Source organism: Dendrobates tinctorius, unplaced genomic scaffold (genome assembly GCF_039654945.1).
Source record: "Dendrobates tinctorius isolate UK_male_01 unplaced genomic scaffold, ASM3965494v1 ptg000022l, whole genome shotgun sequence".
NCBI lineage: Eukaryota > Metazoa > Chordata > Amphibia > Anura > Dendrobatidae > Dendrobates > Dendrobates tinctorius.
This window is the reverse complement of record NW_027361690.1, coordinates 35,099,937-35,125,489: the sequence shown is the minus strand read 5'-3', so window position 1 is coordinate 35,125,489 and position 25,553 is coordinate 35,099,937. Positions and strand designations below refer to the sequence as shown.

General features: G+C 44.4%; 1 protein-coding gene across 1 annotated transcript in view; it reads left to right on the top strand.

Moving 5' to 3' along the window:
- The window catches only part of IQGAP1 (IQ motif containing GTPase activating protein 1), a 245,247-nt gene that overhangs the window by 144,654 nt on the left and 75,040 nt on the right, over positions 1-25,553 (top strand). Inside the window, exons 15-22 of the mRNA XM_073568580.1 lie at positions 670-833; positions 17,685-17,775; positions 18,484-18,651; positions 18,891-19,033; positions 20,491-20,661; positions 22,337-22,420; positions 22,530-22,601; positions 22,687-22,756. Of these exons, the coding sequence (XP_073424681.1) occupies positions 670-833; positions 17,685-17,775; positions 18,484-18,651; positions 18,891-19,033; positions 20,491-20,661; positions 22,337-22,420; positions 22,530-22,601; positions 22,687-22,756 (963 nt within the window). The remainder of the gene's footprint in view (positions 1-669; positions 834-17,684; positions 17,776-18,483; positions 18,652-18,890; positions 19,034-20,490; positions 20,662-22,336; positions 22,421-22,529; positions 22,602-22,686; positions 22,757-25,553) is intronic.

Genomic DNA, 25,553 nt, shown 5'->3' with positions numbered 1-25,553 from the left:
ATTTTATGGAGCATGGGAGTGAATAAAGAGCAGAGGTGACAGATTGTCCTCATCTTGCTAACAAGTCTTTTACCTCCCCCAGAGCTGAATTCAGATCTACACAGCTCAGTAGCATAGCTATGTAACATACTCCATGCTGTTGCTGATTTTCCCTGTCTGGTAACTGAGGAATAAAGAGCAGCAATCCGTCTGTGTGATGTGTATAGGACTGGGTAGCAGGTAGTCTCCTCCCACCAGCTCTGAGTCAATTGCAAATTAATAGATAGAGCCTGCCGAGGGGGAAACTGGTGAAAATTCAGGATACAAGTCACATTATGGCCACAAATTGTGGAATTCTTCATGTGCACACACATGACTGCTTATTCTGCAATGTTACTTGAAATTACATTTATTCTTTAAGGTGTGAATTAGTTGTCTTTATTATGCATGGAATCCTATTGCATGTCAGTTCAGGCCGATGAGTGTAGGCGGGCCTGGCTAAGCTTTGGTTATAACTCCCAAACGGATAGATTTTTACCAGAAGGAAAATGTTTGTATCTTCTATATTTATCAGGAGTAACAGGGATATTGTGGCTGGTAGTGTGACCATAGTCTAATGATACATGGTTTCCATTATTAAATGCCTAATGTGTGGATAGCTGTGAAAGCAAACTTTTTTTCTCTTTTTAGGGATTTTGGCAATTGGGCTCATAAATGAAGCTTTGGATGAAGGTGATGCTAGGAAGACCTTGCAAGCATTGCAGCTGCCTGCCGCAAAGTTAGAAGGGGTTGAGCCCAGCGTGGCTCAACATTACCAGGATACTCTGGTGCGAGCAAAAAGAGAAAAGGCACAGGTAAGTCATAGTGTCTTGACAAGTCAGAATTTTTGTGAATTGTTTGGTAAACCGTTAAAGGGGTTGTCCAGTCTAAAATGAAAAGTGCAGACTTATGAATTCCCCCTGTGCACAACAAGGATTTGCCAGTTTCTGACCCAGGACCCGCCAGGTACATATGCATTATACATACTCCCTGCCGACCCAACTGGTGAGACTACCTTGCTTCATACACATGCATGAAGCGAGGCCGTGCCCTGTCTAGTGATGTGGCCATCTAGTAGGTGCAGTCTCGCTCAATACAAGTTTATGGCGCGAGGCTGCGCCCACTAGTTGGGCTCTGGCGGGGAATATGTAAATCACATACATCACTGCCGCTCCCGGCTCAGAACCCAACGATTCCTCGCAGCTGTATTAACCTACAGATTACATCATATCTGCAGGTTAATAGCGGTTTTTGACATGACCGCTTCCCTTTATATGTGCATCCGCTTCATAGTATTGTTTGGGGTTTACACTTGAGTACTATAGACACTGCATTGTTTTCCAGCTTAGACCCCTCGTGTTGGAGGTGCTGTTGGCAATATTTTTAATCTATGGCTAGTTTGTTTCACATTAACCAGAATACTGTTCCTGGCAAAAACGTAATGTTTCTCTAATTTGACACCATTGCTTAATAAAGAGGCTAGATGACAGTAAGCGCTAAGAACCTAACATGTTGTCTTACTTGTTCCTAACTCACTTGCAGTCATCAGCTGGATCATAGTAGAAGGTCGGCTTTTATAAACGTAGTCCTTTACTTTCTCCCTGCTGACCAGAGATACAGCTAAAATACCAGAATCCTAGAACCAAACCTGGAACAACAAACAAGTTAATAAAATCCTGTTATCACAGCAGGGAAGGAGTTGATTCTGCTTTCTCTGCAGTGTTGGAGGGTGCGGATTGAGCAGAGGAGAGTAATGTGAGCTGGCAGGCTTATAGGGTAGGCCATGACCACTGCTAGCATGGAGGAAGACTAGAGCAGCAAAATAGTAGAAGAAATCTGCAGTACAATTGACTGGACTTTTAAGGGATGAGTCCCACAGATCTATTGCAGATGAGGATCTAGGAGCGCTGTAAGGGTGTGTGCACACGTTGCGGATTCTGCTGCGGACTTGTCTAAATCCGCAGGTCAAAAGACTTGCGGATTAGCCTCCGGTTTTCCCCTGCGGTTTGACACCTGACATGGAGCAGGTGCCAAACCGCTGCGGAATCCGCACAAAGAAGTGACATGCTGCAGATTTAAAACCGCAGCAAATCCGCGCGGAAAATTCCGCACCTTGGGCACTGCGTTTTTCATTTTGCATTGCCTTAAATGCTACTGTACATCGCAGCAGAAACTGCTGCGGATCCGCAGGGCCAAATCCACTGCGGATCCGAGGCAGAATCCGCAACATGTGCACACACCCTTAGGTTCTTATTTTTTTTCACTGGTGGTATGCTTTAAAGTAAATCTCTCATTATCATTTACTATCAATTTTCACTGAGAAAATGTTGGTATAAATCATTGTTCCTTATCAGTATAGCTGTCCGTACACTGATTCTTCACCACCGGAAAACAATTCCTTACTTCCACAGACCCTTGATATTTGGTGGCTGTATTCCATCCCCGGGGACATGCACTTGTATATTAGTGCATTCGGCTTGAGTAGAAACCATTTAAAAGTACAAGTGGCCACTGACATCTCAAGTGTCGAGATTTATATGGTCGGTGCTCTGTACTTCAGATGTAATAATTATGTTTACAAAAGTCTAGAAATAAAACTTCCATTTTATCCTGCTGAATCATTAACAATGTGCAGAGTACATTGTACTCCAAGATCCATGGACTCCAGGAGGGACAACCATTACACATTAATGGCAGCAGTACGTACATCTTTTCTGTTTCTCAGTTACTGATACTGGTTCCTGATTATCAGACAGTTTTAACAAATGAAAGTCTTAGATAATAAACGGAGCTGCCTGTCACTGTCCCCAGGATAATGACAGCTCCCCTATCTGTTACTCATTGCTTTCCACCTTAGAAAAATGCCATCTGATCTATAGATATAGTAGCATGGAAACAGCCGACCTAGGAATAAATATCACTGACGACTGCATGAGGCTGGGGAAATGATGTGAAGAAGTCTGTACATACCAATTATCAAGGAAAAAAACACACCTAACTCTTTGTACTGTACTGTACTGTGTTTTCTATGAAATGGAGAAAAAATTACTTAAAGGGATTGCCCAGCTTTAATTTTTTTTTGGCTCAGGCTTACTTTACCTAAAAATAACTAAATCTACATTACTTGCCCACCACCGCTCCAGTTTTGCCTTTCTGCCACTGCCCCAATCTTTGACACTTAGTTTTTACTCAGGAGTTTTGTATAGTACAAGCTCCATCTGTGTTTTGCTGCACAGAATAGGAGGATATTTGAGATTGTGTTCTTGTAATAACAATGGGGATTGTGTATAATATTGTTTATATGACTGTAGACTGTTAGTAATAAAAATATCCGGCTAGACCCGTGTCCACCTCCTACTGACACTAAGCTAAACTGAGGAATTCTCTGCCGGTCGGTGGGGTGTACACTGCGGAGGAGGAGCTATCTTTTTTTGTGCATAGTGTCAGCCTCCTAGTGGCAGCAGCATACACCCAAGGTCTCTGTGTCCCCCAATAAGGCAAACGAGAAATCCGGCTGGTTCAAAGCAAAGCCAGCACCGTGCTAAGTGTTTCCAGTATTGTGGCCAGAGACCGCTGGGCTGGTTGTGAGATGTGTAACCTGTCAGCTCTTTCTGACTGGGTGATAGTGCGCGCGCCGTGCATGACTACTGGTTGTATTATGGCTCACTGCAATGCAGACATCTTGGTAAATGAAGATACAAGACCTAGTGCCACATAGTAGATGCACATGTAAGGCGGTGGCGGGGACCTTCTCTCTCCTATACACCGACCATGTGTGTCACCTGCAGCACCCTGATGGTTCCCTAATGTTTTATACTGCTATGTCATATGGTAATGTCATTATCATATCTTGTATCCTAAATGTGCATGTACTTGTATATAATTAGTTTAGGGATAGAATGAGTTAAACTGTTTTGGGAGGAGTTAAAAAGGGGATGGTGCAAAATCTTAATATGTAGAGAAAGGACTTCCTGATCTGGTAGTAGAGCCCAGGCAGGCTTGCCCAGTGCAGAACATGCACTGTAGTGAGGACAGAAGATTCTCCAGTCGGGGGGATGAAGGCTGCCCTATCTTTGATGGGCAGTGTAGACGGACACTGGCTCAGCAGGTTCAACCCCCAGGAGAGATTACGGGGTTCGGGACTAGGACAGGAGCTGGTGTTGTGCAGTCTTATGAAATCGCAGGGACAGAGCAGGAAGCATTGTCTTGTTTGCACCGTGTTCAGTAAAGTTTTGCCGTTGTAACAGAACTTTGGATTCTGGTGTTTTCCTGAGACTTCGTCCCCTGCAACCTGAGTGACTGTGAGCTGAAGGTAACTGACTGTGCCGCAGAACTGGGACTTCACCTGTCATTTCATGTGCAAGGTGCCGGGGTGCTCACTGACTGTGACTTAGTGGACTCGTCCACGACTACCACCCCGTGCCACCTTGTTACACAAACATAGCAGGATATATACACTACTGGGCTATACACCTCTGATTTGTATAACATCCACCATTTTTTGCTGAAATAGCAAAATTATATCCTAGATTGAAAGCCAACCTCTGTAGGCCAGAATGATAGTTTATACAACCACTAACATATTTGCGTGATCAGCCAAATGTCATTTTCAGTTTTTCCCACTCCTAATGAAATATCATACATAACATACTTGGGTACTTGTCAACATCATTGTTTGGATTAAGAGAGCCCCTTTAATAAGGATCTTTCACCAAATTTTTCATGTTGAAGAGGATGTAATTGTTGCTGCAGAGCAGAACAAAACAGTCCAAGTGGGAGTGATCAGAGTTTTCACAGGGGGTGTGTACTTTTCACCTGTATGATGCTGACCAATCATATGCAACCACTATTACATCTTGTGCCCAGTTCAACATAAAAGATTTGGTGACAGGTACTCTTTTATATGGGTTTTCTACTTTTTTGGCTTTCTGTAAAGGCAGTGTAATACATACCGATTTTACACTTTATTTTTGCATATCTCATCTCTTGGCAAACTGTAGTTTCCCCCTTTTCCTCTATATGTTTAGAAACCTCCTCCGTTTAGGTGAATAGTAAGTCAGTAAGGTGGTCAGGGAGGAGGGGGATGCAGCTGCAGTTTCTTTGTTTCAGTGAAATACCATGATGATAGCTCGGGGAGAGACCTTTTATGTGCTTATAGTACTGCATGCAACAGTTTCCTCCTGAAGAAATTAAGAGTGAATTGCATTAATGGTACATTCACATGAGACTGAATTGCTACAGGTTCTTTTACCATTTGATTGTCAAGGGTGAAATCAGGAGTGAAAGTCCACAGCATTTACTGACCTAATGCAGATTTCAAATTCACACTGCAAGTCCAGTTCCAGTGTGGATTTCTTATGTCTATTATCCCATCAACAATACTGTATAATATGCAGAGAATTTTCTGCACGTTAATTAACCCTGTAAAATCTACAACTTATCAGAGGTGTCATCAGCAGAGTTATTCAGAAGGTGCATGTGACCTTTTCTCTTAGCATGAGATTATAGCGTCCTGCCTGTGTGGACAAGAGTTAAACCTTCCAGCGAGATCATGCCTTGGCTCCAGCGCAGGGTGTATGTGACTTTGTACAGGAACTGATTTCCAGGCCAAGCATTTCCTGCTGCTGCTGAGCTGGGCTGAAATCACCATTTCTATTCACTGAGCTCAGACTGCCAGACCGGGCTCCACTTCACACTTGGGCAAAATTGCCTTATTTAGTCATGAGTGGAGGTACGCCGTGCACCCAAAGCACAGGCACTTAGGACATGGTTACACAATTGCCAAATTTAGCAAAACTTTATAAGAAAAAAGCTTGAGATGACTATGTGAAAGTAAATGTCACTGCACTCCGTGGTTGGGGCGCATCTATATATATATATATACTTGCAGAGATCTATTTTTCTGCATTTAGCATTGACTCTGTCTTCTGTGATGACAATGTAGCCTTACAGGGAAACCATCGGGACATGTTTTCCCCCTGCTGTTCATATACAGTTTGTGGCTCTAAAGATGCAAAGAATTCTGGATGCTGCATTGCTGGTGACTGTTTTCTCCATACACCTATGTATATCACAGATGCATGTGCCTTACCGAACCATTCAGCTCCTCCTGGGCACAATCGTGTGAACCGAGAAGAACAAGAAGAAAGCCGGGGACTTAGGGCAATTGGTGGGGACCTAGAAGTGGCCCCCACACTGATCTAACAGTTATCACATATCCAGTAGATGGGTAATAACTTGTTCAGATTGGAATATCCCTTTAGTGGCTTATCTAGTTCATGCTCCATAAATGCCTATGGTGTGAAAAATAACATTATCTCAAAAATGATTCCAAGTTCTCGGACTCCAGGTATAACATGCAGTGGTGTTCTCCATCTGTACCATTTGGAATATTCTTTTATTCTGAAGGACTATGGTCAGTACTTGAGAACACAGATCTTACAATCTCAGGAGATTCTCAGTGAATGATTACCACTCGTGTAAAGTCAGTTTATTCCAACGCCGGTCAGATTCTAACCAGTGTCAGACTCTGGAGCCTCAGGGTAAATCTGCATCTATCGGATGGACTGCATTCCATAGAAATGTAATGAATATTGCACTTGTGTTAGCATTTTACCCTGTGCTCCTACCTCCCCCCATAGCCAGAGCCGGTGTCGGTCTGTCTCTTGGTGTATTACATATTCTCTGTGAAGTTTCTTCCCCAGATACAGACGTCACTGTCTCTCTCCGCTCTACTGAAGCAGCACTGGAAAGCAATGAGGCAGGGCTGTGACGTTGTGGTTTGCTGTGCCTTTTCTGCATTTTATATGTCCCTATATTGTTACTTTTAGCATTAGTTACTGGCCATATGCAAAGAAATATAAATGTCCTCAACCCCTAAATGAACTGATCCTGTAATGTAAATGACAGTCTTATTCACCGGGCGTAAGCATGCTGCCTGTTCTGTGCTGGATGGGAGGATATGTAAAGCTGGATACCATGCATTTCATGGTGGAAAACAGAATCAGGGGTGAACATAATAGAAGGAAACTGGCTTTATATCATATCAGCACTGAGAAGAAAACATTGTAAAACCTGTTCAAGAGTGATATCTATTAAGTAAGATAGGCATAGGTAATAGTGGTGGGCCTAAGGCCCCCCATACACATTAAAGAACGCAGATTGACATATTGTGAGTGTGCATTGGTTACACTGTCAAGATATCCCTGTGGGAATTGGCTGTTACAGTAAATGTGAAATGTGCATACTTATGGACATGTGCTGACTAGATTCTCATCTGCTTCTCTCAATAGAACATTGAGCAAAACGGATAAGAGCATAGTCGGCACTTGCACTGGGAATACAAGGAACTTGTGATAGTGTGCACATTGCACACAGCCTAATAAATGACAATCTGCAGGCACATAGTGTCTACAGAACTTTGTATAGACCCCAGAAAATCCTTTTAACGAATACTGAACATGCTGCGATCTGTGAGATCAGCCGGCTGTTTAATGTGTATGGGGCCTCCTGACTCGGCACTGACAAATGATGCTGAGGGACAGAAGGATCGAGTTGTTTGAATCTACATGCCTGATCCTTTTGTTTCTGCAAGAGTGAGCTGCTGCCGGAACGGTCATGTGTATGGAGCAGTCGGGAGAGATGACTGTCAGTCAAATTGGCATAGGTAAGGATGGCTTGTATAAGAGAGGCATCATAGGTAAAAGTGGTTGGTATAAAGGAGGGACAGGTAATAGTGGTTGGCATTAGATGAGTAGAAATAATAGTAGTTGCAATCAGAATGGCATATGTAGTAATGGTTGGTATCAGCGTGGCAGAGGTAATAGTTGCTACGAGAGTGACGTAGATAATAGTGATTGGTATAAGTGAAACTCGGGTAATAGCGTTCAGTGTAAGTCATGGTAATAGGGGTTCCTCATAGGTATTAGGGTTTATAAAGATGTATTTAATGGCGGCAGGTATAAAGGAGACATTGGCTCCTAGACTGTGGCTGATAGATAATAGAGGATGTCATCCATTACCTGAGGGGCTACAAAGAGAACCCAGCACCTCCATGCACACAGCCCAGTGATTTCAGTGTAATTTCTCCTATGGTGGCAGTGACAGAATAAAGTGATTACTGCTGGGTTATATCGTAGGTCTTTGCTGATCTCTGGGGGTCCCAGCAGTGTGACTGAATGTCATCTCCTTACTTTTTGGAAAACCTTTATAACAAAATTATTTTTGCCTCCAAGAGGACAACCCTTTAAAACAAATAACAATCCTAAGGCTAAATTCACAGATTCGTTGTACACGTCCGGTGCCATCCTTCTCTTAAATGGACATAATATGGACCCAGAATTTCATTGAGCCACACCTCCATTTTAAAAACGGATACGCATGTCAGATTCGTGAGACTCAGTAAGTTTTGTGCATTAGATTTGGCCATTTAAAGTCTGGGAGGATTAGGTAAGCATATATGAAAATTGGAAGGCATTATTTTTTTGTCAGTCCCTGATTTTCTGTGATCCATGTTAAAAGGGTTGTCCACTACTCTGAAAACCCCTCCTCAATCCTTAGGTTTCGCCTGAGTAAACTAACATCCACACTTACCTGTGGTGCTGGCTCCGTTCCAGCGGTGTTGGCACTGGCAATCCTGGGGCTCACGTGACATAAGTGTCATACAATCCCTGGGAGAGCCAGTGCAGACACCGCAGAGGTGAGTACACGTATTATTGTTTTACTGGGGGGGAAACATAGGGATTGAAAGGGGTTGTCCGAGTAGTGGAGAACCCCTTTAAGAGTCGATGGATAAATGAAAATTGATTATACAGCTTCAGTTTTTAAAAATGGATGAGAAAGACAGAGCTAGAACATACGGTAAATGCAAAACTGAGGCTTTATGATATGACACAGAGAAACGCTCCGTTTTACACTGATTTAGATACACGGATGTGTGACTGTAGCCTTATTCTTGTACTGGCCCGATGTTTAGGAAGTTGTGTCACTAATCACCCGCTCGCCTTGTTTTTCCCGGACAGTAGACATTTAATGATCGGTTTACACTTCTCTTGACGTGTTTCATTGACCCCTTCGTTGTGTGACTCCAGAAGTGTGCGATACAACAGCCCTTGTGTGCAGTTTATGATTTGTGAGATCCTCCATCAGGCTTCTGCCTGCGAGCCTTGGTGGGATTTATGGCTGTATATTGCCAGTCACCGTATACACAAAGCAGGGGTAGTGTTTGGTCGTGTTTTACACCAAAAACCTGTGTGGTCTCTTGGAACAAAAAGGACTTTGACTAAGTAATTACTGGCAGCCGTCCTCCATGATTTACTCGCTGGACGCATCTCGTTATTGAAACTGAACCTCCTTGTTTCTATAGGGAGGACATTTTCATGCTAGTGCTGCTTACATGGTACAATAGGCTAGTTTCCTGTCACAATAGTTTTATTTTCATTTCCTTAAAATTCAAAATGACGACCATTTCTGGTAAATATTATACAACAAAAGGCTGCCTGTAATGTGTTAACCACATTTCAAAAAGCATCACCCGCTCCTCAATCCTTGGGAAACCTTATGGGAATTATTCTACATCCAGCCTTGTGGGTCTAATACTCATGTGCCAGACAAGAACGTCTCATAACTCCAATATCGGCTCTTTCCTTAGCCCTGCTATGTGCCAAATCATGCCTTACCTGATACATGCCAAATTATACCTCACCCAATACTGCCATAACCAGACCATGCCTTACCCAATATTGCAATGTGCCAAATTACGCCCTTTCCTGATAATGATATATGCCAAATTATACTTCACCCATCACTGCTATAGCCAGGCCATGCATTAATATTAGTAATTCAATCTTTATTGATAACCACATGATAACAGGGGATTAAAAAAAAAAAAAAAATTACAAAAAATAAACTCAATACAGAAAGGGGACACACAATCAGGAAAAATAAAACACGTGTAATTAGCAGGGCTGTGGAGTCGGTAAGCCAAACCTGCGACTCCGACTCCTCAATTTCCCTTACACTGACTCCACGACTCCGACTCCCACATATATTGCTTATATTTAAAGTGAAAAATTTATTGTAGTACAATGTGATATCAGACATTTAATCATTTCCATGATCCAATAATCAAGATATTTAGATAGAACATAATATCTATTTATTGGAATACAACTTTAGAACACAAAAAACTGTAAGAAATTGTAAATATGTAATACACTATGTAATATCGATTACATATATACAGTACAGACCAAAAGTTTGGACACACCTTCTCATTCAAAGAGTTTTCTTTATTTTCATGACTATGAAAATTGTAGATTCACTCTGAAGGCATCAAAACTATGAATTAACACGTGGAATTATATAATTAGCAAATAGTGTGAAACAACTGAAAATGTCTTATATTCTAGGTTCTTCAAAGTAGCCACCTTTTGCTTTGATTACTGCTTTGCACACTCTTGGCATTCTCTTGATATCCTTTATGTGCCAGGGTTTTGTTTTTTAGTTTTTACAGGGGGTAAAATTGCAAAATGGTTGTAAAATTAAACAACTTTGCAATTTACCTCCTATAAAAGATCATCTCCGTTCTCAGTAATGGAGGGATTTTTAATTTTCCCTAGATTACTGGCCACCCTTCAGGCTCAGAGTGGCTCACTACCTAGGTCTAGGTAAGGTGAATGTGCTGCAAACAGACCACATGCTTAGATCGGTGTTCCCCAATTCCAGTCATCTGCAAAAACAATAGCTTTAGAAGATGGGACTGTATTCTGTGCATGAGGCGTCAGTTGTTGACCTTTGTAAAATACTTACTGGCTTGGGAACATATGAAACATCAGGTGTGTATGTGTATGTATATGTGTGTGTGTGTATATATATATATATATATATATATATATATATATATATATATATATACAGTGGGGCAAAAAAGTATTTAGTCAGTCAGCAATAGTGCAAGTTCCACCACTTAAAAAGATGAGAGGCGTCTGTAATTTACATCATAGGTAGACCTCAACTATGGGAGACAAACTGAGAAAAAAAAATCCAGAAAATCACATTGTCTGTTTTTTTTTCATTTTATTTGCATATTCTGGTGGAAAATAAGTATTTGGTCAGAAACAAAATTTCATCTCAATACTTAGTGATATATCCTTTGTTGCCAATGACAGAGGTCAAACGTTTTCTGTAAGTCTTCACAAGGTTGCCACACACTGTTGTTGGTATGTTGGCCCATTCCTCCATGCAGATCTCCTCTAGAGCAGTGATGTTTTTGGCTTTTCGCTTGGCAACACGGACTTTCAACTCCCTCCAAAGGTTTTCTATAGGGTTGAGATCTGGAGACTGGCTAGGCCACTCCAGGACCTTGAAATGCTTCTTACGAAGCCACTCCTTCGTTGCCCTGGCGTTGTGCTTTGGATCATTGTCATGTTGAAAGACCCAGCCACGTTTCATCTTCAATGCCCTTGCTGATGGAAGGAGGTTTGCACTCAAAATCTCACGATACATGGCCCCATTCATTCTTTCATGTACCCGGATCAGTCGTCCTGGCCCCTTTGCAGAGAAACAGCCCCAAAGCATGATGTTTCCACCACCATGCTTTACAGTAGGTATGGTGTTTGATGGATGCAACTCAGTATTCTTTTTCCTCCAAACACGACAAGTTGTGTTTCTACCAAACAGTTCCAGTTTGGTTTCATCAGACCATAGGACATTCTCCCAAAACTCCTCTGGATCATCCAAATGCTCTCTAGCAAACTTCAGACGGGCCCGGACATGTACAGGCTTAAGTAGTAGGACACGTCTGGCACTGCAGGATCTGAGTCCATGGTGGCGTAGTGTGTTACTTATGGCAGGCCTTGTTACATTGGTCCCAGCTCTCTGCAGTTCACTAGGTCCCCCCGCGTGGTTCTGGGATTTTTGCTCACCGTTCTTGTGATCATTCTGACCCCACGGGGTGGGATTTTGCGTGGAGCACCAGATCGAGGGAGATTATCAGTGGTCTTGTATGTCTTCCATTTTCTAATTATTGCTCCCACAGTTGATTTCTTCACTCCAAGCTGGTTGGCTATTGCAGATTCAGTCTTCCCAGCCTGGTGCAGGGCTACAATTTTGTTTCTGGTGTCCTTTGACAGCTCTTTGGTCTTCACCATAGTGGAGTTTGGAGTCAGACTGTTTGAGGGTGTGCTCAGGTGTCTTTTTATACTGATAACAAGTTTAAACAGGTGCCATTACTACAGGTAATGAGTGGAGGAAAGAGGAGACTCTTAAAGAAGAAGTTACAGGTCTGTGAGAGCCAGAAATCTTGATTGCTTGTTTCTGACCAAATACTTATTTTCCACCATAATATGCAAATAAAATGAAAAAAAAACAGACAATGTGGTTTTCTGGATTTTTTTTTCTCAGTTTGTCTCCCATAGTTGAGGTCTACCTATGATGTAAATTACAGACGCCTCTCATCTTTTTAAGTGGTGGAACTTGCACTATTGCTGACTGACTAAATACTTTTTTGCCCCACTGTGTATATATATATATATATATATATATATATATATATATATATATATATATATATATAGTTATAAAACACTCCAGGATCGCCTTTGCTGGGGTCAAAGGTCACGTGCGTTCAGCATGAAAACAGCCGGGATTCGGGTATAACTGACACTGGGTCAGGTTTATTAAAGGTGAAAGCAATGCATAAAGGAAATAAAACATAAAACAAATCCTTGCCTGTCCGGCACTAACTAAACAAGGTACAACCTAACTACCTACTGGCGGACTTCTCCCGTCCAGCCAAACCACAGATGCAGTGGGAACTGCTGTCTCTCACACAGACAGGCTCTCTGTGTTCCCAGGCTGAGACACTCACACAACCACCTGGCATCCTTTTATATCCACCTCCCATTATTCATTAGTAACCAGGTGAGATACTGACCAGACTAGGCCACATAGGAAAGGTATCTGGGCGAGATATACCTGCCCTCATCCACTATTCCCACATGATTCTCACAATATATACACACACACATGTGCATCTCACAAAATTAGAATATCATCACAAGTTAATTATTTCAGTTCTTCAATACAAAAAGTGAAACTCATACTAGCTGTTTCCAGCCAGCTAACGCTCGGCACGCGCTCGCTTTCTGTCCTTATCAATCTGCTCAGGTGTTCATTGTTGATAACCAATCCTACGATTTTGTCGATATTGTTGCTGTCGAGCAGCTACTGCATCGTTGTCCGGATTTTCCTGCGGCCTGTGAGATGGACCTGGCGACTCTTCTTGGCTCATTTTGTTTGGGAGAATGTGGATGCAATTAAATGTGCGTTTACCTTGGCTGAAGTGGTTGAATTACATAGAAAGGAAGTGCTGCGTGTGGTAATGTGGGGGGGCGAAGCCTCGTGTGGTAATGTGTGGGGACGGAGCCTCGTGTGGTAATGTGTGGGGACGGAGCCTCGTGTAGTAATGTGAGGGAACGGAGCCTCATGTGGTAATGTTTGGGGACGGAGCCTCGTGTGGTAATGTGTGGGGACGGAGCCTCGTGTGGTAATGTGTGGGGACGGAGCCTCGTGTGGTAATGTGGGGGGTGGGATTATGTGTGGTGATGTGGTGGGGGGCGGGATTATGTGTGGTGATGTGGTGGGGGCGGGATTATGTGGTGGGGGGTGGGATTATGTGTGGTGATGTGGGGGGGCGGGATTGTGTGTGGTGATGTGGTGGGGGGGCGGGATTGTGTGTGGTGATGTGGTGGGGGGGCGGGATTGTGTGTGGTGATGTGGTGGGGGGGCGGGATTGTGTGTGGTGATGTGGTGGGGGGGCGGGATTGTGTGTGGTGATGTTTTTGGGGGGCGGGATTGTGTGTGGTAATGGGGTGGGGGCGGAATTGTGTGTGGTAATGGGGTGGGGGCGGAATTATGTGTGGTGATGTGGTGGGGGCGGAGCTACTTGCAGGGGGCGGGATTAGCGAGTAATCACGATTATATACACTCACTGGCCACTTTATTAGGTACACCATGCTAGTAAGGGGTTGGACCCCCTTTTGCCTTCAGAACTGCCTCAATTCTTCGTGGCAGAGATTCAGCAAGGTGCTGGAAGCATTCCTCAGAGATTTTGGACCATATTGACATGATGGCATCACACAGTTGGCGCAGATTTGTCGGCTGCACATCCCTGATGCGAATCTCCCTTTCCACCACATCCCAAAGATGCTCTATTGGATTGAGATCTGGTGACTGAGGAGGCCATTTGAGTACAGTAAACTCATTGTCATGTTCAAGAAACCAATCTGAGATGATTCGAGCTTTATGACATGGCGCATTATCCTGCTGAAAGTAGCCATCAGATGTTGGGTACATTGTGGTCATAAAGGGATGGACATGGTCAGCAACAATACTCAGGTAGGCTGTGGCGTTGCAACGATGCTCAATTGGTACCAAGGGGCCCAAAGAGTGCCAAGAAAAAATTCCCCACACCATGACACCACCACCACCAGCCTGAACCGTTGATACAAGGCAGGATGGATCCATGCTTTCATGTTGTTTACGCCAAATTCTGACCCTACCATCCGAATGTCGCAGCAGAAATCGAGACTCATCAGACCAGGCAACGTTTTTCCAATCTTCTACTGTCCAATTTCGATGAGCTTGTGCAAATTTTAGCCTCAGTTTCCTGTTCTTAGCTGAGAGGAGTGGTACCCAGTGTGGTCTTCTGCTGCTGTAGCCCATCTGCCTCAAAGTTCGACGCACTGTGCGTTCAGAGATGCTCTTCTGCCTACCTTGGTTGTAACGGGTGGCAATTTGAGTCACTGTTGCCTTTCTATCAGCTCGAACCAGTATGCCCATTCTCCTCTGACCTCTGGCATCAACAAGGCATTTCCGGCCACAGAACTGCCGCTCACTGGTTTTTTTTTCTTTTTCGGACCATTCTCTGTAAACCCTAGAGATGGTTGTGCATGAAAATCCCAGTAGATCAGCAGTTTCTGAAATACTCAGACCAGCCCTTCTGGCACCAACAATCATGCCACGTTCAAAGGCACTCAAATCACCTTTCTTCCCCATACTGATGCTCGGTTTGAACTGCAGGAGATTGTCTTGACCATGTCTACATGCCTAAATGCACTGAGTTGCCGCCATGTGATTGGCTGATTAGAAATTAAGTCTTAACACACAGTTGGACAGGTGTACCTAATAAAGTGGCCAGTGAGTGTGTATATATATATATATATATATATATATATATATATATATATATATATATATATATATATAAAATTTATATATAGATAGTCATTACAAACTGTGATCTATTTCAAGTGTTTATTTCTGTTAGTGTTGATGATTATGGCTTACAGCCAATGAAAATCCAAAAGTCATTATCTCAGTAAATTAGAATACTTTATAACACCAGCTTGAAAAATGATTGTAAAATCTGAAATGTTGGCCTACTGAAATGTATGTTTAGTAAATGCACTCAATACTTGGTCCGGGCTCCTTTTTCATCAATTACTGCATCAATGCGGCAAGACATGGAGGCGATCAGCCTGTGGCACTGCTGAGGTGTTATAGAAGCCCAGGTTCTCTATGGGGTTAAGGTCAGGCGAGTTTGCTGGCCAATCAAGCACAGTGATACTGTTGTTTGTAAACCAGGTATTGGTACTTTTGGCAGTGTGGACAGGTGCCATGTCCTGCTGGAGAATGAAATTTCCATCTCCAGAAAGCTTGTCGGCAGAGGGAAGCGTGGAGTGCTCTAAAAATTCCTGGTAGACGGCTATGCTGCTTTTAGTCTTGATAAAACACAGTGGACCTACACCAGCAGATGACATGGCTCCCCAAACCATCACTGATTATGAAAACTTCACACTAGACCTCAAGCAGCTTGGATTGTGTGCCTCTCCACTCTTCCTCCAGACTCTGGGACCTTGATTTCCAAGGTCTAGTGTGAAGTTTCCACAATCAGTGATGGTTTGGGGAGCCATGTCGTTTTGTGAGATGCACCTGTGTATGTATGTGTGTGTATATATATATATATATATATATATATATAATGTATAATCTAGCCTAGATTGTTCTGTAGAGTATACGGAATCACTTAGAAAAATATTTAGAATTGAGAGTCCTCAGTGGTTGATACCTTTTAATGGCTGTCTTGTGTATATGTGATTCTTTAGATGTTGTATTAGTCTTTGCCTGATGAAGAGACCGGAGTAGTTTCGAAAGCTTGCAATTTGTTACCATCTTTTCAGTTAGGCCTGTTTCACATTTCCGTTTGTTGACGTCAGTCAAAATCCGCCACTTTTAGAAAAAACGGATCCGCCCCTTTTTTGGCGGATCCGTTTTTTTCCCCTCATAGACTTGCTGTTACCACGGCTGGTCAGAAGTGGGATCTCCAGGAGTGGACCCTCTGGACCGTGGCACCGAGGGGCCCCAGGCGAGCTGCCAGGTGGAGCCGACCCCTATATAGGGATCGTTAGGAGCAGCCCCAGGGGTTCGGGTACCACAATAGCCGGTACCGAGAGGGGCGGCTCTGGCTCAGGACGGACTGGAGTAGGAGTGCAGGACTATAAAGCATAGACAACAGGACGGAGCAGGAACACGGGAGTCAGGACTGGAGTAGAACTGGAGCGTGGATAGCTGGATGGAGCAGGAACACCGGAGGCAGGACTGGAGCAGGACTGAAGGACGGGAGCGTGGATGGCCGGACGGAGCAGGAACACAGGAGGGAGGACTGGAGTATAGATAGCTGGGCCCACAGAGCACTGGACTGCGAGGCTACTGCAGGAATCACTGAAGACAGGACTGCGAGACTGCAGAGAGTACATGAGGAAGCAGGGCCCAGTGTGCTAGCAAACACAACGATCAGGCGCCTCCCTCAGGGGGGAAAGGCCTGATATGGCCCTGTCTGGTCTGCCATTGGTCAGTAGGTGCTTCGGGGTCAGGGCATTGCCAGAGCACAAGTAGCAGGAGGGAGGCGCGGCCTATGGCGCATGCGCATTGCATGCAGAGACCCCGTCGGCCGCGAGCCTGTCAGAAGGGACCGCCGTGGCTGTCGGGGGGCTGCGGCGTGGGAGCGGAGGCCGGGTGAGTATGCAGAGGTGGCGTGACACTTGCATTAGCGGCAGATTTTGACTGATGGTCGTCCATCGCATCCGTTTTTTGACGGATCCGTTAGAATTGTAGCATTTCCCGGGCGGAGGAGACGGACTCTGAAACGTTTTTTTTTTTTTTTTTGAGCGACGGACCGCTATTTTCAATTGCGCATGCCCGGCAGATTTGCTCTGCCAAGCATTTTAACCCTGAATAGCGTCTGGAAACGCCGTGAAAATTCATTCTCTCTCTCTCTGTCTCTGTCTCTCTGTTTTTTAACACGCTGGCGGATTTGGACTGAAAAGATGGAAATGTGAAACAGGCCTTAACCATTAAAAGGTATCAACCACTGAGGACTCTATCTACTGGCTAACACGGTACAAAGATATACATCTTTCCTGTGAGGAATCACTTGTAATTTGTGCCTTTTGATCTACACATGATGGGTAACAGGGCCCTCTGCTGGTTGACGACCGTTGGAACACCTTATTTATGCCCAGTCTCCTCTGATAAATGAAGACGTGTGCAACACGGAAACTTGTATAAATAAAATATAAATTTTATTAAAATGTTTGTCTTCTCAGGAAACAAGGGATGAATCTGCAGTTCTTTGGCTGGATGAGATTCAGGATGGAATATTCCGCTCCAATAAAGAAACAGAAGATGCCCAAAGATGTATGTATCTGTCGCTGTTTTACAGCCTCTTCACATTTTTTACATGACTGTGAAGAACCCCAAAGCGGTGCGCTCTGACAGCCTCCATTGGCCGGAAACTTTGCCGACCAGAATAGTGCAGTGTGCAGCACAGTGATTACTCTCAATAAGCAGGGATCCTTGATAGACCCCATTAAAGTCAATGTGGGGTTTGTCTGATCTAAATGGAATCCATGCTGCTGGTGTGAACAGAAGCTTACTGTGCATGTCTATAGGCTCTATTACTTTGTAGAGACAAAAACAACCTGTCATTCTTCATGAATAATGTCATTTAGAAGTTACAGCTGCATGGCTTTTGGAGTTCGAAAAAAATAGTCTTGAAAGTTGGCACCTCAGTATTGCATGTTTTATCATAGCTACGTATGGCATCATGAGTTTATTTATTCTGATGTTTCCCACAGGGAATTCTGAAAGTGTCATGTGTAAAGATGCTTTCCTGGCTCCATGGAGGTGACATTTCATCCCAGTGATTGACAATAATATATATATATATATATATATATATATATATATATATATATATATATTATATTTATATTCATGGTGTGTGTGTGTGTATATATACAGAACGTGATATCTATAAATTATATACACACACGTATTTGCCAATTATTTTTATGTTGTTGAAAGCTTTTGATGGAACTATTGATTTTCTCCTTGTCTTGCCAGTCTCTCAGGGTGTCCTAGCTATTAATGAGGCAGTAGAGAAGGGTGACAGTGCCCAAACCCTCCATGCCCTTCGATCCCCCGATGTTGGACTTTATGGGGTGACTGCTGAGTGTGCGCATACTTATCAGAAGGAACTAGCAGACCTGAAGGAACATAAAGCATCGGAAGGTAAGATGCAATACAGAAATCTGTCTCGGATATCACAACTGCTCTGCAGGTTTCATCATCACGTGAAGTCATTACACGTGGTATTAACATATTATATATATATAACGTATTGTTCTCCTATTCTGGGTGTTATTGGTGGACATTAATGTAATGGAGAAATGGCAGGCATTATTACATTGATGTATCTGAGCAGAGTAATTAAAGTCATCCCTCATGTAAAACGTTTCTGTGTCTTGTAGGGGACAATGGAAGTGACTGGGTGCAGCACTGGGTGAAGGGCGGTTATCATTATTACTTTAACCTGAATAGTAATGAAGGGAGCTGGGAAGAGCCCCCGGGATTTGTGCAGAACAACACTCAGCTGTCAAAGGAAGACATTCAGGTAAATGGTTACAACAATGTGCATGACAACACTTCCCAATCACAAGGTGCTCATTAGTCTGGAAAGACGCTACCTGCAGGCAGCACATGAGAGATCGCAGTAATCGGACGTGTAGCAGCATCCCGTCATGTTCACGAACGCCTTTCTTAGGCCTGATTATGATTATTAATGATGGCGTGCAGACCTGTGCATTCCCTGCTCGTAGAAGCTTGGTGGAGATTATCTGTGTGAGGAAATATCTTACGTTGTCATAAATGGAGTAGCGGAAATTGCCCCTAGATATACTGCTGTAAGGCCAAAGCATGGCCAACACAAGTGCAAACTGCCGCAGGCTCATGTTCCCCACACAGCATTTTAGCTGCATGCATGTAGTTGGCATTTTTAAAACCCCATCTACATATAATGTATTGTGAATGGCGCAGGGCATTTTTAAGTGAACCTGACAACACTCTGTGCAACTTTTAGGCCTGTTAACATCAGGTGTATGACCTCCTTATATTGTATACATCAGAACGTTTGACGGATGTATCAGACTAGTGGCATCTGTTATCCATAAAGTAGGAATTGTAAAATGTAAAAAATAATCTTTTTTCCTATGTTTTCTATTGGATACCATTTTAATGGATAGTAAGGACTTCTATGCTGCGCTATACCTTTTGTGGATAACTGACATACATGGGTCAGATGGAGGCCTCTTTTTTGGCCTCTGTTGGACTCTTGTAACCAGTTTAGTGTTCATGATAACCATACATCACAAATGTACAGTTACAAGCAGCAAAGGCATCTTATTTCATATTATTTTTAAGGTGAAACTTTCCTGTAAATGGTTACTCGTAAAATGTGAAGTTATCTCCTGTCCAGTGATTAGAGGTCCAACCGCTGGGAACACCTGCAATCTCGAGAACACGACTCTGAGACCCAAGGACCCTGCACTGCAGAGCTCTGCCTAAAATGAATCAGAGGTGTCATGCTCAATCTCTGCTCTGCATTGCTAATAGACTCCTGGGAATAGCAGAGCGCCATACTCTGCTTTCTCTGGGATCCCATAGCCAGTGAATGGAATGGAGTCCAAGCATTGCATCTGCCCAATTCAAGACGGAGCTGTAGAAGCCGCTTCCAGAGTCTTACTCTTGAGATAGCTGTGGGTTGCAGCGGGAGGGGACGCCCAGGGATCAGTAAGTTGGCGTTTATTTGGGGAATAACTCTTTAAATAACTTAAACCGCTGATCTGAATCCCATACCTCTGATGTCAGTGGAGAGATGATGTCTATGTCCTTGTCAATACTAATCCACCCCTAACTCTACTCAAGGAGTATAAGGGATGATGTAGGTTGAACCCATCTTATCGATATTCCTGTATTTGTGGTTAGGACTTTGTTTTACCTCACGATTTAGCTCATGCTTTTACCACATGATTTGTTGTCATAAGTATTATTTTGTGTGGTTTACTCGAACAGAGCTCTATTTCTGGTGTTTCGGCTGCTTACAACCGGGAACAGTTGTGGCTGGCTAACGAAAGCCTCATCACCAAACTGCAGGCTCGCTGTCGAGGCTACCTGATGCGCAAGAAATTTAACTCTAGAATGAAGTTTTTAAAAGGACAGGCTCCCTCGGTGACCTGCATTCAGGTTGGTTCTCTGTGTATTTAATATATGTCGGTCCGAAGTAACATGAAGTGTCTTGTAATGCTATGTCCCCACAGTTCACAGTTTAGTCTTTATTCAGCCTTGGAGGGGTGCCTGTTATTTTCAAAATCTGTACGGGGACTCAGAAACATGAAGAAATCTCTTGTTCACAACTGAAAGGAATATGAAGCCGTCGTCTAAGACCGCATGTAAAGAGAACCTGTCATCTGTTTCATGCTGCCTGAACCACAGGCATCATGAATCAGAATCTGGCTGTGTTATTGCAGACATGTACATTTTACTCTGAAATGCTGCAACATTTAAGAAAAAACCTTTTTAAAAGCCGGCCGGGGATTATGTGCCTCAGCTGAGTACTCCAAAGTAGGTCTCTTGTGGCTTCTCTTCCCCTTCTACCTCATTCAGATCCCTTTGGGTTACAAGCTTTTCCCTGTACAGACACAAAGGGAGATACTTGTCATTCTAGTGGAGTGAAATCATAGATCATAGAATGTTAGATTTGGAAGGGACCTCCTGGGTCATCATGTCCAACCCCCTGCTCAATGCAAGACTCACTAAACCATCTCAGACAGACGTCTGTCCAGTCTCTGTTTGAAGACTTCCGTTGAAGGAGAACTCGCCACCTCTCGTGGCAGCCTGTTCCACTCATTGATCACTCTCACTGTCAAAAAGTTTTTTTTCTAATATCTAATCTGTATCTTCTCTCTTTCAGTTTAATTCCATTGCTTCTCGTGTTTCCATGTGCAAATGAGAATAAGGATGATTCCTCTACACCAATATTCCCCAACTCTGGCCCTCAAGAGCCACCAACAGATCATGTTTCCAGGATTTCCATAGTATGCAAACAAAATCAAAAGAGGGGGCACCACAGATTTGATCTGAAAGGATCCAACCATAGTATTGCAAAGGTGATGGAATTCTTGCCTGTCCAGATGATGCAATTATCACCTCTGCAATAAGAAAATCCTGAAAACATGACTTGTTGAGGAACATTGCTCTACACTGTGACATCCCTTCATATATTTGTAGACAGCTATTAAGTCTCCTCTTACCCTCTTTTGCAAGCTAAACATTCCCAGATCCTTTAATCATTCCTCATAGGACATGGTTTGCAGTCCGCTCATGATCCTGGTAGCTCTCCTCTGAACTTGCTCCAGTTTTTCAATGTCTTTTTAAAATTGTGGTGACCAGAACTGGACAATATATTCCAGATGAGGACTGATAGGGAGAAGCTTTCGGGACCTACAATGGACTTGTCATCCTATACACATAGTCCTGGCCCTCTTTTCTCTGTCTTTATGTGAAACATCGCAGAATTTCAGAATAAACATACCTGGCTGCAGTAAAGCAGTCCGGCTCCGATTCATGATACCTGTGACAGGTTTCCTTTAAGGTTTCTTATGTGTCATGAATACCGTTACTCCAGGAAATAATTGATTATACTATATATACATTATACTGTGGTAGGCGTTATCTATGCACTGAAAACATATTTGAAGTAGTGCATACAAATAAAAAAATGCATTTGTTGTTGTCATTATAAATTGTGTTCACGTCCCTCTATCCTGTCCAGAATTTGGGGTTGGTGGTTGCATATGAATACAGTAAAAGAATCTGAAATGACAATAATAACAGTTGACCCCTATCTTTTTCTTGATAGGCCCATTACAGAGGTCAGAAGCAGCGGAAAGCTTTCCGGGACCGCATGCAGTATCTGAACGATCACAGTGATGAAGTAGTGAAGGTACTGCGCTACTAGTTGTCTAGTCGGAATAGTGATGAATAAATGATCCAGTGACTTCAGACATTGTTATATGTCGTAAAGACTAATTCATCATTACATATTATTCTAGATTCAGTCATACACTCGAATGTATCAAGCCAGGAAACGCTACAGAGACAGACTGAAGTACTTTCATGACCATGTGAGTACATTGACCTACGTGCTCTGACTGTAGCGCATGCTTTTACTGAGATCGCAACTAATAGCTCTGAATTTTTTGTCCACAGATTAATGATATAGTGAAAATCCAAGCTTTTATCCGTGCCAACAAAGCTCGAGATGACTACAAGACTTTGAGTAAGTTCAGTTTTCTAACCTGTGAATGACTCTTCTGTGACCTAAGACACAATATTGCCTTTCTGAGTTATCGGGTCATTAACCCTTTTATTCATATTGACCATACTACTAACTAAAGGTCTAGAAGTATTATTCAAGGAAGGTTCTGGCTTTTATATATAAGTGCCCGAAGAAAATACAGCCAGTCATTTCTGCTTATAATGTTCGTTCTATTGAGGATGACTGATGTCTTTTTAGGACTCAGAGACTTTATTTTTTGCTCTCTCTTCTGAAAATGAAGTCTCCATAGAGATGAGCTATTATAGCTACTGGAAATTTTGGGACACATATACACATATACACTAAAAATCCATGGACTGAAGCAATCCACCAAAGCAAGTGCCACTGCTTTTCAGCGATAGTCCGCTCTGATGGACACTTGGCTGAGCATGCGTGTGTATGGAGCTGCCATATGAATGAGCAGCTGTAGGGTTACAGTCCTCTAAATATGTCTTTTCTTTATCGCCTTATTGGGGGACACAGATGACCATGGGTGTATGCTGCTGCTGCTAGGAGGCTGACACTATGCAAAACAAGAAACTTAGCTCCTCCCCGGCAGTATACACCCACCGACAGGCACCAAGCACCTCAGTTTGTGCTTAGTGTCTGTAGGAGGCGGACCGGGATCTCCCCAGATCCGCATTTAATCCTTTTCTTTTTAGGTTTTTGTTGTGTTTTTTTTAATGATTTCCCCTTCCTTTTTCAGATACAGCTCAGGAAACGGGATGTGAGTTCATCCTGCTTTTCCTATTAATGCGGCTGAGCGAGCAATGTGGTATCGCCCACATCGCAACTCTCAGGCCCGCAGGCAGGACCTTCCCCTATCACCCTCGGGTACTAGGGGCCATGGATGGACGGTCCTAGCCGATTCCCCTCCTCACCCCTCTCCCAGGACAGGGCTGAGAGGAAGACGGCGGTCGCCAGCGGTGACGTTTCCCTGACACGGGGATTGGAGCCGTCTTCTGCACCGTACGGCGGTGCGGGTACTGAGGATCACCTCTCCCAGCGACCTGCGTTCTATCGCGGGCCCCTGTGGTCAGCCTCTTCAGGGACATCAGGTATGTTTTTCTGAATGTTCCCTGCAGCCCTGCGCTCACATGCCAGTCTAGGACAGCAGAGTACCTCTCCTCCTTTTGAATTTCCCGCCCCTTGAACCAGCGCTCTGACAGGCGCGCGTCCCTCTTGTCGCGGGGGGGGGGGGGGGGGCGCGCTTCCTCCGTCAGCGCTCCCTCCATCAGCGCTCCCCGTCATCAGCTACAGGGAGGGAGCGCTTTCAAGCCCGGGCGCGCCGTCGCTAGTGAAAGTGAGGAAGCACTTTCATTTTCAAAAGTTCCTCCCTCTCCCTGCGCGCGCTTTCCCTGCGCGCTTTTTCAGCCTATCTCAGGGCTGCTTTCACTTCAGCCCTGTCACTGTCTTTGGCCGTCCCCCTCCCCTCTGGGGTCTCAGCCAATCGCGCCGTGCGGTGGCTTAGCCCCGCCCACCGCCAGCGTTTCTTCCTGGATTGCCGATCTTCTTCCTCCTTCTCTCCGGACCTCGCCTGGGGGACACATCGCTTCTGATCCTCGGTAGGCTAGACGCTGACTATCCCTGGCACCTAACTTAGCTCCCCCCCCCCCGCAGTTTCCTCAGGCTGTGTTTTTTCTGCCACTGAGACTTATGCACAACCCCGCAAGGGCCTTCTGCTCCAGACCCACCGCTACTCACTACGCCTGCGCGCGCTGTAAAAAGAAGTGGGCTTCGGGTCAGTCGTCTCCCCTCTGCCTCTCCTGCAGCCCTTCCACCATGTCGGCCCCTCAGGAGCACTCCGAACCCCGGGCGGAGACCACCCCACCCCCGGAGTGGGCCATGGCGATGTCTCAGTCAGTTTCTGAGCTGACAAAGGTGTCTCAATCGCTGGTCCAGGTCTTAGAGCGGTTACCTCAGTTATCTGCTGTCACCTGTGCACCGACCGCCTCGCATGGTGAGTCGCCAGCACCGGACCGTGGCCCTCAGACGGACAGACCAAGTCGGGGCTCTAGGAAGCGGGTCCTGTCTGGCTCTTCCTCCGGTTCGCAGGGTCCCTCTGCTTCTCTCAGGCTACGCTCCTCGTCCCCCTCATCAGCAGACGATCCGGGGTCAGACGAGGATTCACTATCTGGATCAGACTCAGAGGCGGACGACATAGCTAGAACTCGGGAGATGGTAGATAGTCTCATATTGGCTATATACCAAACACTCAAGATTAAGGAGGATAAGGCCCCCCCCTCAGGAATGCTCTGTTTCCCTTAAGAAGGCAAGGCCTCCATCTCGAACCACTTCCTTAGCCAACCACTGGCAACATCCTGAGAAACGTTTCTCAGGCCGCAAGTACTTAGATGTACTTTATCCCTTTGATGCGGAGCTAGTCACGAAATGGACCAAAGCTCCCGAGGTAGATCCACCAGTTTCTCGTATTTCCTCTAAGACGGTCCTTTCCCTTCTGGACGGAGCTTCTCTCAAGGACCCATCAGACAGGCAAATAGAGTCGTTGGCTAAGTCTATCTTTGAGGCTTCCGGTGCATCCCTATGCCCTATCTTCGCTTCCGCTTGGGTGGCGAAAGCCATTTCGGCTTGGGCAAAAATTCTGCGCAGGGGCGTTTCAGCGGCAGCTCCTCAAGACGAGCTGGCAGATTTAGCAGACCAAATTAATCACGCAGGCAAGTACCTTCTGGCCGCCTCCTTGGACGCGGCAGGGTGCGTTGCTAGAGCTAACAGCAACATTGTGGCAATACGCCGCATT